At 41.0% G+C, this 12,848-nt stretch overlaps 2 protein-coding genes across 3 annotated transcripts in view; both read left to right on the top strand.

Annotated features, from left to right (window-relative positions):
- Positions 1 to 7,601: 7,601 nt before the first annotated feature.
- Positions 7,602 to 11,145, top strand: eapp (e2f-associated phosphoprotein). 2 transcript variants are annotated; one of them, XM_079174259.1, is made up of 6 exons: positions 7,602 to 7,760; positions 8,766 to 8,944; positions 9,446 to 9,547; positions 9,642 to 9,759; positions 9,842 to 9,964; positions 10,210 to 11,145. In XM_079174259.1, the coding sequence occupies exons 1-6, from the start codon at positions 7,681 to 7,683 to the stop codon at positions 10,505 to 10,507; spliced, it is 900 nt and encodes a 299-aa protein (XP_079030385.1). In that variant the 5' UTR covers positions 7,602 to 7,680; the 3' UTR covers positions 10,508 to 11,145. The 2 variants fall into 2 exon arrangements, with proteins under 2 accessions (XP_079030385.1, XP_079030386.1); XM_079174260.1 differs by having other exon boundaries at positions 9,449 to 9,547.
- Positions 11,146 to 11,951: 806 nt separating this feature from the next.
- The window catches only part of sptssa (serine palmitoyltransferase, small subunit A), a 2,092-nt gene continuing 1,195 nt past the window's right edge, over positions 11,952 to 12,848 (top strand). Inside the window, exon 1 of the mRNA XM_079175007.1 lies at positions 11,952 to 12,155. Within this exon, the coding sequence (XP_079031133.1) occupies positions 12,053 to 12,155 (103 nt within the window). The 5' untranslated portion in view covers positions 11,952 to 12,052. The remainder of the gene's footprint in view (positions 12,156 to 12,848) is intronic.

The following is a 12,848-nucleotide window of genomic DNA, read 5'->3' on the forward strand; positions in this document are numbered from 1 at the left end:
CTCTCTTACATGCTAATCCGGAGAAAAAAGAAAACTGCTAAAAACGACAAAAGGTTGAATATATAGACGATTCTGAAAAGGGAATATGAGAGATGGAGCAGGTCTCACATGATGAAGACTTCCTATGTTTCTGTGTGTATTCATGTGAAGTCGTCCCGGGATAATTTCATATATATATATATATATATATATTGAACGTTGACGTTTCTGCATACGTGTAGACCAGGTGTCTGCCAAGTGAAGCCAGAGCTTCATGTGTTAAAGCTGCATTCTCTCTAGTGTCCACCAGGGGGCGACTCCTCTGGTTGTATAGAAGTCTATGAGAAAATGACTCTACTTCTCTCTTGATTTATTACCTCAGTAAACATTGTAAACATGAGTTTATGGTCTCAATCTCTAGTTTCAAGTCTTCTTCAATACAGCATGATGTTCATTTAGTACATGATGGTCCATTTAGAGTCACACAGACCATAAAGCAGGGGATGCTTTAGGGGCGGGGCTACACAGTGATTGACAGGTCTCTACCAGAGACGTATACGGCGTCTCTACATCACTCCTCCTCAGTCCTGATGTGGTCACTTCCTGTTCACTGCATGTGAAAAACAACAACAACATGGCGACTGCAGCAATCCAAGACGGTGACAACGGATTCACTTATTTGTAGGATTTAATACAAACCGTTGTGTGAGGATACGTTGGTGTTTATGATGTTTTAACTGCTTGTATATATATATATATATATACTTAATATATGTATTATTAGACTGCTTATACTAATACATCGTTATACCAGCATGTTTCTGTTGTAGAAGGCTGAAACTGGTTAAATTTTGTATTGTATTTTATAATCTTGTCATTTGTTTGTTTTTTTATATTAATTCTTAATCTGAAAACTAAACATTAGCTAAAGCTTTTAAATATGTAATTGAGTAAAAACCATAGCGGAGTAGATCTTAATCTAACGGCTGAAATACTGAAAGTGACCGAAGTTGGAGGAGAGAGAAAAATAAGCTGGAGATGAGAAAGAGAGGAGAAGATAGAAGGATGAGGAAAAGGAAAGGAATTTAAATAAATGGAGGGATGGGATGATTGGATGAGACCAAACGCAACGAGGCAAGAAAAGACAAAGATAAAAGAGTGGGAAAGGAAAAGGAAGAGGGTGATGGAGATGGAGGAGAAATCAGGAGGGAGGAATTATTAAAAAAGACAGAGAGGAAGGAAACATCACTGAGGTGAGAGAGGAAGGAATGTAGGAAGTAAGGACGGGTGGATAAAAAGAGAGGAAGAGGGGAATGATAGAAGGGAAGAGGAAGAAACAAAAGGCAATAAAGAAGAGATGGAAAGACTGATGGAGATGGAAATGATTTGAGCTGTTGGGAAATATATATCACACACACGCACACACACACACACACACACACACACACACACACACTGGTATATTCCCCAGCGTCAGAGATACATTGAAAGTGTGAGGAAATAACAAGGGGCCGGGTCATTTAATTTGACTTCATGGACAGTGCATGTGTGTGTGTGTGTGTGTGTGTGTGTGTGTGTGTGTGTGTGTGTGTGTGTGTGTGTGTGTGTGTGTGTGTGTGTGTGTGTGCAGGTGTGTTTCGTCGGCGGGGTTCCAGCGGATCACAGCTCGCCGACATGGACCGATAATCAAGTCCCGACACTTTTTACATGGAGAGAGAGAGCGAGACGGAGGTGGCAGAAGATAATGAAGCTCGGCCGTCTCCTGTGTTTGCAGCGGAGGCCGACAGGTGGAGTCCACACTCTGACAGCAGCTGGTTCACCTGGAGGTCCACTGCAGGGAAACCCAACCAGAGCAGCAGGAATGATGCGTATTTAAACCTCTCGTACCCGAAGACGCCCAAAAGGTCTCCGTTCTGTTCCGAGGCTCTGTTCCAAATGTCGTAGAATGGACTTTTCATACAAACATATTATTAATGCTTCATACATGCTATATACCAAATTAACGAAGAGATTCTGTTCAACACTATCCTGCAAGCCAGTGTACACACTCCAAACACAATTCTACACAAACTCAAATAAGCAACTCAAAGAATGTCCACAATATCACTCTTTTTTCCCGATGGCTGAGCCGACCACACACTCCGGTAGGCGCTAATAAGAAGAAGCTAAATAGCAGAAAACACGCCAATAACACATTGAATCCAAAGATATCTTCACTATTTATCTAAGTGAAACCATCACAGAGCTGTGAGCAAACAAGCACCAGAACAACACACCAGCTTCACCGCTAATATTTCATAAACTCCTTACCTTTGTGCTGTTTTGATGTAAACAAAGAGATATTTCCCGGGTCCTACTGTTCTATCAACATCCTGTGACGGCTCTGAACTGTTTCCTGAAGACATTGGGATCAATCTAACTTAGGGTAACTAACGTTTGACCTATTTCAGTTTTGGCCAATTGGTTTGACCCATGTGGGCGGATCACGGTTTTCGATTATTTTATTGGCTTAAAATTCTGTCAAACAACTCAAAGATCGCATCATACACTGCTCACACTCTTCTGGTTCAAATCTTATGTCACATGCGCAAATCGGCCAATCACAGGCTTTGGTAAGGTTCAAATACATTATTATAGAGCCCAGGCTCTCAAAATGATGCCAAACTGCTGTATTAGATAGATTGAACACTATTAGTGATAAAAGAAGTGAAATATAGAGTTATATAGTATTTAAAAGTACAATAAAACAGCTATATGTGCTGCTTCCAAAATCAGAATTGACGTTGGCTGACCTCAGCTGACCTTGATTTCTCAGGCATACTTCACTTTATCAAAGCTAATTCTCTTTTTAAAGGGACTGCTGACATGTTGTGATATGATTTGGGAGAGTTTAGGCTTCTGCATCATTTCAAATCAATAAAAGTGCTTTTTAGGCCAAGAAACCTGAAAATGTTCAATTTGAGCTGTGTTTAACATTCGTCCAGCATTTACCAGTAACATATACACTGATATGTACACATCTCAACAAAGCTCACATTTATTTGTGTTATTTTGCCATTTAAATTATTCTAATAGACCTTGTAGTTAGAGAGATAGGCCCCTTTGAGTAAGGGTATGACATTTTAGAGCACAGGGCTGAAAATAGGCCTCGAGTTCATTAATCTTCTGAAACGTCCCAAGAAGTATAAAGAGCTTCATCGTCAACATAAAGGCAGATTAATGTGTAAGAATAGACGACTTTCACTCTGAAAACCGTTGTTGGTGTCGCGTGTGAAACCAGAGGTCGCTGATAGACTTCCGTACTAAAGTAACTTTTATAGTTACTTTAACCCAAACCTCCATCTTTTCCTCTAACTAACTTGGTATTTAACAGTGAGCTTGTTTTCCTCAATAAATCAAATAACAGTAAAAACATATTTCTATCCATATTCATATTCAGTCCTAACATGCACCACAGTGTACACGGTGGCTCATTTTAATCAGATCAAATCCACGCCCTTTGTTCTTACCTTTCACAATAAAAGCCTAAGACATGTGCACTGTGACAGTTTAAAGAGGGAATAAAAGAGCTCAGAGTGTTGAGCTGTAGACCCGTTTACCTCAGACAGACGCGCTGCAGGTATTTTGCATAACAGGGACATTTATTCGCTCTCTCAGTGTTTAAAGGCCTTAAGAGGGTCAGCGACCTCACAGTAGAAAACAAACGGTATACATGTCGCTTAAATTCATGTTAGAACAACTTTGTAGAGTTTAATTAAGTGTTTTCAGTCTTTAATGCGGATCCTTTAATAATCTCTTTAGCTCTCAGACCCTGCGCGGTGTCTCTGGACCTTTTCCTCGTCAGAGTGTTCGAGGCCTCAGCGGGTTTCTGAGACAGAAAGAAAGAACGCTGCTGTGTGACAGATAGACTGACAGATCCATCTACGTGAGAATGTAGAATAATACGACCTACACGGACGGAGTCCTCACACACGGAGGAAACAGGGGGGGCGACGTGGCGGCAGGAATGTAGATAAGGAGGTTATGTGCGAGGACCAATTTATTTCTGGTGGCAGGGTGGGAAGACCTCCGAGACACGTCTCACATGTCCTCATGACAGCAGAAGTCTCAATACTGGAAATCCTCTCAAACTGTGTTTATACCCGGTGACATGTGGGACGCTCTGTAGGCTGCCTGCATGTAATGATCCATCTGTCGCTCTGCATCCTCTCCCGCTTTGCTTCTGCTGAGCACAAACCACGGCGCCGTGCTTTTTCACATTTCACCAAAACAAACATGGCGGCTGTCGGTGGTTTATTGAGCTTCACTTCTTTGTGAATCTCTTCGTAGGGAAGCAAAGAGAAGCAGATTCGCTGCTGTGACACGACGTCGTGAGGACGAGGAGACGCAGCAAAGGATGATGGGAAAAAAAGATCCAGCTGAGTGGAACGAGGCGTTTGAGGAACCGTGTTCATCTTGAGACGAAGGATGAGATAATAAATATTATGGAGGTAAATAAGTACATCTAACAAGTACAAATCCAAGGTACTTTATGAAGGTAAATATTTGACTACATCTCAGAGGTACATGTTGTACTTTATACTGTACTACTCAGAGGTACATGTTGTACTTTATACTGTACTACTCAGAGGTACATGTTGTACTTTATACTGTACTACTCAGAGGTACATGTTGTACTTTACACTGTACTACATCTCAGAGGTACATGTTGTACTTTATACTGTTTTTTGAAGGCCTCCGTCTGTTCTGACCACATTTTGTTTTGTGTCCTCCTCTCTCCTCCTCTCTCCTCTCTCCTCTCTTCCTCCTCCTCTCTTCCTCCTCCTCTCTCCTCTTCCTCCTCCTCCTCCTCCTCCTCACACACACATAAAGTCCCACAGTGACACAGCAGCTCCACATAATTATCCCTCCGCACCAAAAGTCTGCTTTTTTTCCGTTCTTTTTCTTCTTCTTGCAGTAAATTGCTGCGTATCGCTGAAAAATCCATTGAAAGCTCCAAACAATGGGGAGAAAAAGCAACTGTGGATTCCTCCACAAACACACAGACACACAGACACACACCGTCCATTGTCTTCTCCTGTGTGTGTTTTCGTGGTGGCGCTGGAAGCCGACACCCGGTGGGAGAGCCCGCCTGCCGGCAGGAGGACAGATGGGTGTAATTTTGTTATTTTTACCTCCTCCAGGAGCTGCCTGCCAGCTCGGGGAAATTAGCATCACACCTGTGTGTAATTGGCTAAATTAGCTTGTCGAGCAGCAGAGCTGAGACAGAGGTGGTCGGGCGAGGTGTGTGTGTGTGTGTGTGTGTGTGTGTGTGTGTGTGTGTGTGTGGCAGGTAAAATCAGAGAGGAGTTGTTTAGTGTGTCGGAGAAGAAGAAGAAGAAGAAGAGGCTGTCAGGGGAGCGAGATGTCACACCTGGAATGGAAAATGTCACCCGGCAGCTCCACACACACACACACACACACACACATACACACACACACACCCACGCAAACATAAACACAAACACACACTCTGACACACAGTCACACCACACAAAGACACGGTGAAGGACAAACTGCAGGAGAAAGACACACAAACAAACAGCACACAAAGACACACAAACAAAAACAGAGGAGGACATGAACACACACACACACACACACACACACACACACAGCGTTTTCATACAGATCGGTCTCCCTGCCCTGATGTGGTCTAGAGCAGCATGTGGTCTGCGTGTCTGATCTGGATCAAGGACCACGTTGAGGTGTGAGCGTCACTCGTCGGTTCAGTTCAGCGAGTCTGAACCTGAGGAGCTGAACTCGTCGTGGTTAGGGTTAGGGTTTCCTTCAGCGGGTTCACGTGTTTTCACCGACGCTCTCTGAAAAAGGACTTTGATGGATTTTCATAAATAAAACTATTTTAATATCTCTCCGTATCGTCTTCATATTACTCTTATGTTTTAGCTCCCATGAGGCTGCGCTGTTGGTGTCACTTCTTATACTTTGTTTTATTTGTTATCTGTATTTTACTTTTGTATTTAATGGTTTATTTTATTGACTGATTTACTCGTATAGAACTATATGTTCTATGTTGCACAGGTGTCATTAATAATTAATAATTGTTCTTCTATTGTTCATTTATGTTCATATTTTGTTATTCTTCTGTTTTAATCTTTAATAAAACTCTTTCCTTCATGATTAATAAGCTGCAAAACGATAGAAATATGAACATATACGAACAATAGAATAAACATTATTAAGACTTAATAAACCTGTGCAAGAAGACTACGCTAAATAATTAAATAAGGTACATAATTCTTCTAAAATAGAAAAAGTAAAATACAACAAAGAATAATAATGAAAATACAAAGTGTGGAAGAAGTGAAAGAAACACGCAGACTGATGGAACTCAAATATAATATTAAGATGATATTTAGAGAGATATTGTCAATGATATTTTAAAAGTCATAGAAAGTTATGTTGATGAAAATAATATTGCACATGAAATAGAATTAGATGTAAAAACGAGTGAAGAGAAACAAACTCGTCTTCAGATGAACAGAAACTCAAATGAAATGATTTCTAAAGTATATTATTAATGTGACACTGTTTTCTAATTCTGACTGTGAAGGGAAGGAAATCCACAAACGGTTTGATTCATAAATCAAATTAAATATTGATCCTGATCACGTTCACTGAATCACAGGAACTCACGCACACAGTGATGCTGGAGGATTCCCTCTGTGCGTCCGGTTCTCATCTCCTGAGCTGTTAATCATAGAAATATTAGAAGACTGTTGTAAATGCTGGTGATAAAAAGGAGAATAAATTGATTCAAACAACGTCTTAATGCGTCTTAATAAGACCTTCAGGTGTGTGATCAGTTTCTGTAGTAATCTGAAGATTTTCAGACTTTTAAATGTTGAGAATGTGACAGAAAATATACGATGACGTCATGAAAGAAAGACTCAGAGAAGGAAAACTTCAGTTAGGAAAACAGAAGATGGAGTAAACGTGTATTCAATTAACACCTGTGGTGGTGATGGAAACTTGTGGTTTCACATTGTCCATTAAATGATTTATTTCCATTCCTTCCATCATCTCATGGACGGCTCGGCCTTCACATGAATCTTCAGCTGCCATCGCCTCTGAGAGGCGGAGGAGTGCACATCTCTGATCTGTTGGCGCCTCCTGGTGGTGGTTTGTAGTAACAGCAGCTTGCATCACGTCAGGGTTTTAAGAGCTTTTGATTCAGCATCACTGTTGAATAGAAGGTTTTAATACCAATCAACTGTCTGGAAACTTGTTATTATCAAATTCTCAAAGCCAGATTATTTTATTTTTTTAAACAGCAGACTTTTTAAATTATTTTGAATCTCATAAATGTAAAAGCTTTGAATTGTGTTGCGATGTGAAGATTCTATCTGTTTATATGTTACTTTACTTTCCTTTGTTTTTCTTAATTTTAAACTTCTGTTTCATTTTTATTATTGATTCTTTAAATAAAATAAAATAATATAATAGTATTGTCTTTTATTTTATTTACTGGCCTTGTCCATCCTCCACACACAGTAGATGGCGATAGTGTTTCCTCTTCATAAACACCACTTCCGTTCAACGAAGCCATAGAAGAAGAAAAACCGGAAGTGCTCGTTCGCACGTCGCTGCTAACTCGCTTGCTGCTCATGTTGTTCTATTTGAACTTTGTCGACAGTTACAATGAACAAACTGAACAAACCGCAGGAGTTTGACTCGTATGAGCTCGAGGAGCCGAGCGATGAGGAGAGAGCTGAGGACAGGTAGGAGTCTTTGAAACGGTTAGCTTTGAAGCTAACCGTAGCTTTAGCACCATGAGGCTAACTGTGCGGCTAGCTAGCGGAATGCTAACATGTAAACAAACAGGAACAGGCTGAACTGTTTCTCTCTACAGCTCGTTTTTATTAGAATAATAATTAGTGATATATTACCATAAAAATGTGTTAAAATGATGGCTGGCGGTTTGCTGTTGTAATCGTTGCCCAGCACTAATAATAAACATATATATATATATATATATATATATATATATATATATATATATATATATATATATGATATTATAATGTATACACATAATAAAGAATATAACTTTAATCAGAAACTAAACTAAACATCTTAATAATTGATTTGAATGATTTAGAAGAAAAGCAGCAAATCTTCACGTCTGTGAAGAACTAGAACTGACGTCTCGTGTTCATTCGTCCACTTATTGATTGTTTCGTTTTGAATGCTGAATGACTTCTTTAATTTAAAATTGTAACTTTATACTTAATAAACAATATTTAAATTGGTGCTTATATAATATTCACTCTGGAGAAACTCAATTTTACAGATCTGTCATTTGAATCAGTGAAAAGATGTTAGTGGACCCAGAAGTTCTTTGGTTGAGGACGTGAACAATGACTTAAAGACGGTTTCTTATTCCAATCACTGTGTAGCCCCGCCTTAAAGCATCCCCTGCTTTATGGTCTGTTTGACTCTAAATGGACCATCATTCACTAAATGAACATCATGCTGTATTGAAGAAGACTTGAAACTAGAGATTGAGACCATAAACTCATGTTTACAATGTTTACTGAGGTAATAAATCAAGAGAGAAGTAGTCATTTTCTCATAGACTTCTATACAACCAGAGGAGTCGCCCACTGGTGGACACTAGAGAGAATGCAGCTTTTAGTTTTGTTGTTTTTATAAACTATATTTGTTTCCTGAAGAAGAGCAGCTAAATAGAATCGCAACATGTGAAACATCTCGCTGTGTTTCAGTTCGGAGGACGAGTTGGAGGTTCTGCTGAACGGGACCCCGGAGCAGAAGAAGAAGCTGATCAGAGAGTACCTGACGGGGGAGAGCGAGTCGTCCAGCGGGGATGAGTTTGAGAAGGAGATGGAGGCGGAGCTTAGCTCCACCATCAAGACTCTGGAGGGAACCTGGACGCCTGCAGCAGGTAAACACCCATAATTCATCTCTAATATCTATTTCATATTCATGTGAAAACATCTCCTTCAAACTACTGGATTTATTCAAGTTTATCACCAAAACTACATTTTACAGACTACACATGAACACATCATGATAACGTTATAATGTAGCTTCAGCCAGTACTCATGTTCACTGAGCAGAGCCTGAAGGCATCATGATGTCACTGAATGAACCTCCGTTGGTTAGCCGTTAGCGGTGCTGCTAACGTTACTAGCTCTCCTCTGATTGGTTGTTTACAATGAAACATGATCAGAGACTAGAAACACAAGTTCTACTGAGTCAGTAAAACTTTATTTACACTCTGATGGTTAACGTTAATCTGTGAGGGGGGGCAGTACGGATCAACTACGGTCCGTTGCATTAGTGCTGGAAATACTTTGCATTGAAAGGAATTTCAACTTAAATGTGAATGTGATTTAGTGTTGTGAAAGCAGTCCTGATGTGTGTGTGTGTGTTTATTCTCCAGCAGAAACTCCAGGAGGAGGAGGAGGAGCTCCTGTACCTCCTCCCCCTCAGGTGTACGATGAGGTGTACTTTGACTCTGACTCAGAGGGAGAAGACACGCCGAGTAAGCACAAATGTTTTCATGTAAACGTTTCAGTTAAAGATGAAGACGTCTCCTCAATGAGGTGGTTGTTGACTCCCTCTGTTTTGTCTGACAGGCGGCTCGACTGGCCGGAGGCGGCGGCGGCAGCGAGCCGTACTGACCAACGACGAGCTGCTGTACGACCCCGAGGAGGACGACAGGGACCAGGCCTGGGTGGACGCCCGGAGGAGACAGTGAGACGCTTTATTAAACGCGCGTTCATCCAGACGAGAGGCGTGTTGTTTACATTCTACCCGGTGTCTTCTTCCTCTTCAGGTATCAGGGCAGAAAGCGACCGGCTGCAGGCTCTCGGCCTCGTCAGACTCCGGCTTTAATGAGCAGCGACGCCGTCCTCAACTGTCCCGCCTGCATGACGACGCTCTGCCTGGACTGTCAGAGGTGAGACATGAAGACGTAACGGAGGGGCGTCCTTTAAACTAGACTTAGAGCTTAGATTAGAAAGCTTAGTTAATCCTTAGTGGGGAAACTCATTCAGACAACAAACAGTAGAACAAGAAAGAATAAATAAACACGATTTTATTTTCAGCGGTTATTGTCGGACACGTTGTTTAAATGGATCCTTCAGCGTCAGTCGTGTTAAACACTCGGGATGATGAATCGCTGACCTTCTTGTTTCTGCTCAGGCACGAAAAGTACCGGACGCAGTACCGAGCCATGTTCGTCATGAACTGTGCGGTGAAGAAGGGCGAGGTGCTGCGCTACAAAACCCAGCCGGAGGTGAAGCAGACGAGGAAGAGGAGGAAGAGGAGGAGGGGGGAGACGCCGATGGAGGACGAGACCCCAGAGACGCCGGCGCCGGCGGGGATGGACGCCGACGAGGTTTACCACCCGGTCCAGTGCAGCGAGTGCTCCACAGAGGTGGCCGTGGTCGATAAGGACGAAGTCTTCCACTTCTTCAACATCCTGGCCAGCCACTGCTGAGACACCACCGCTCCTCTTTCATTTCAGTCTTACTGCGTGAGTGTATCTGTGGTCCTCCACCACTGAAGAAGAGGAAGAACCAGGCTGACTGTCAGCAGAACGTTGTTTATCTTCTTAAAATATCTCACGAAAACTGGAATATGACCCGAAGACCATCTCACACGAGGCTGATATCAATATTAATATCTGATCATTAAAACATTTTTACATTTTCATCGTCCTATTTAGTGTTCATAAGCGGTATATAACTAGTGAATAAAGGGTTTATAACACTGTGACGTAGTAGAAGCTGATATTAATGTATCTGTCAACAACTATAATAACTCTTCATTAAGTGGACGCTGCTGTACAAACAGTTAATCTGTGAAAACATTTATTATAGAAAATATATCTTCATAGAAGTTATAGTTGTTGACACATGCTGCACATTAAAGGATAGAAGTGTGTATGAACATCCAAACTAACCCTTTAATGAACTCTTGAAGCTTCTTTATCGCAGCGTATAACTACATCATGGTGTTATGAACCGCTCATTAAAGGTTTATGAACGTTGAATAGAGCAAAGTATCACCAGCTTGATGACGTGTTTTTGTTGCAGTTGGAGAACACGATGTGAACTGAAGTAGATGTTTTAAATTGGTTGTAAATAAATTTGCTTTATTTTGAACAAAGTAATTTAATTTAATAATAACTTTATTTATATAGCACCTTTAAAAACAGAGTTTACAAAATGCTTTGACAGACAAAGCAGAAAAAACAAAAGGCAATAATAGAAAGATCAGTGAGACATTCGATAAGAATAAACTAAGAAATAAATAAAACAGAAAAGCGACGACATCACATGGAAGAGGACAGTTAGTTATGAAAGTATTAAATGTGTTAAGGAAGACAAGACATGAGCCTAAAGGAAATAGTTTTATAAACATGTCAGTGTTCTCCACACTGAATCTGTATCTTATTTTGAAATCCGGATGCTGGAACTCCTTTTGGCCTGCGTCAGACTCCTACGTCTCACGTGATTGGCTAAAAAACGAGCACCTTATCATTTAACGTCATACGTCACCGGAGGAAATGATCGTACCACGAATCCCGTCGCAAGAGAGATAAGAGGAGAAGTGGGACAGTCGATACGATAAAAATAAACTAAGAAATAAAATAAAAAGATTTAGTAAAATCAACAAATACAAAGAAAACCGAGAAGCGACGACATCACATGAACGCCAGTCTGTAAAAAGGATAGTTAGTTATGAAAGTATTAAATATGGTAGTAAGAGCGAACGTCAGCATAAAGGAACTAGTTTTATAAACATGTCAGTGTTCTCACACTGAATCTGTATCTTATTTTGAAATCCGGAAGCTGGAACTCCTTTTGCCTGCGTCACACCTAAATGATTGGCTAAAAAACGAGCACCTTATTATTTAACGTCATACGTCACGGGAGGAAACGATCCTACCACGAATTGAGAGAGAGAAGAAGAGGAGAAGTGAGGAAAGTAGAATAAGTAGAATAAGTGGAGTTTTAGTAGAGTTGGTGAAGTCGTAACCATGGCACTGGGAGACTGTTGGAAGCAGTTGTCATGGTTTTACTACCAGTACCTGCTCGTGACCGCGCTCTACATGCTGGAGCCGTGGGAGAGGACGGTGTTCAGTATCCTTTACACGAGCTAATGTGCTAACTGTTAGCTTTAGGAAGTAAGCGACCTTATATTTTATGAATGTATATCAATGTGTGTTAATGTATATGAGCTTGTGGTGAATTCGGCTCGTGTGAAATGTACCAGGCGGGCTTTGTTTATGCTAGAAGTGGATGTGAAGCAAGTGTTTCCTGCCGCTAACGTGTTTGCATACAGACTGTAAGCCGAACAAAAATTACCTTTTAATTAAGAATAATGCCGAATTAACAGAACAACTATATCGTTTTAGAAACCGTGTCAACCTTCGTCCCACAGTGTAGCTTTATCAACTTATAGCTGAAGAATCCTTAAACGCGGAACCCTCTGAAGGGAGTTTCGCTGTTTGACTCTGAACTTCTCGCTAGTTTGTCGTCTTAACTCTTTCGTTTGTGTAAGAACAAGTCTTTCATGTCTGAGTGCCGAGTCAGAGACTAGTCATTAACGAAGTAGAACGTGTTTCACACTTTGTTGAACTCCTCTCGTGCATTCACAGGTCAGTAAAAACACGCTAAATCTGTAGAATTGTCAACAGAGTTCTGCGCGTGTGGTCGACGTCGTAGGGAGCTTCCGGTCACCTGTCAGGTGACTCAACACAGGTGACGCCATGATATAGTTTAATTTTACATAACAGAAGCTCGAGCGAGATTATGCATTCAAGTGAAACATAT

This window comes from Pholis gunnellus (assembly GCF_910591455.1).
Source record: "Pholis gunnellus genome assembly, chromosome: 15".
NCBI lineage: Eukaryota > Metazoa > Chordata > Actinopteri > Perciformes > Pholidae > Pholis > Pholis gunnellus.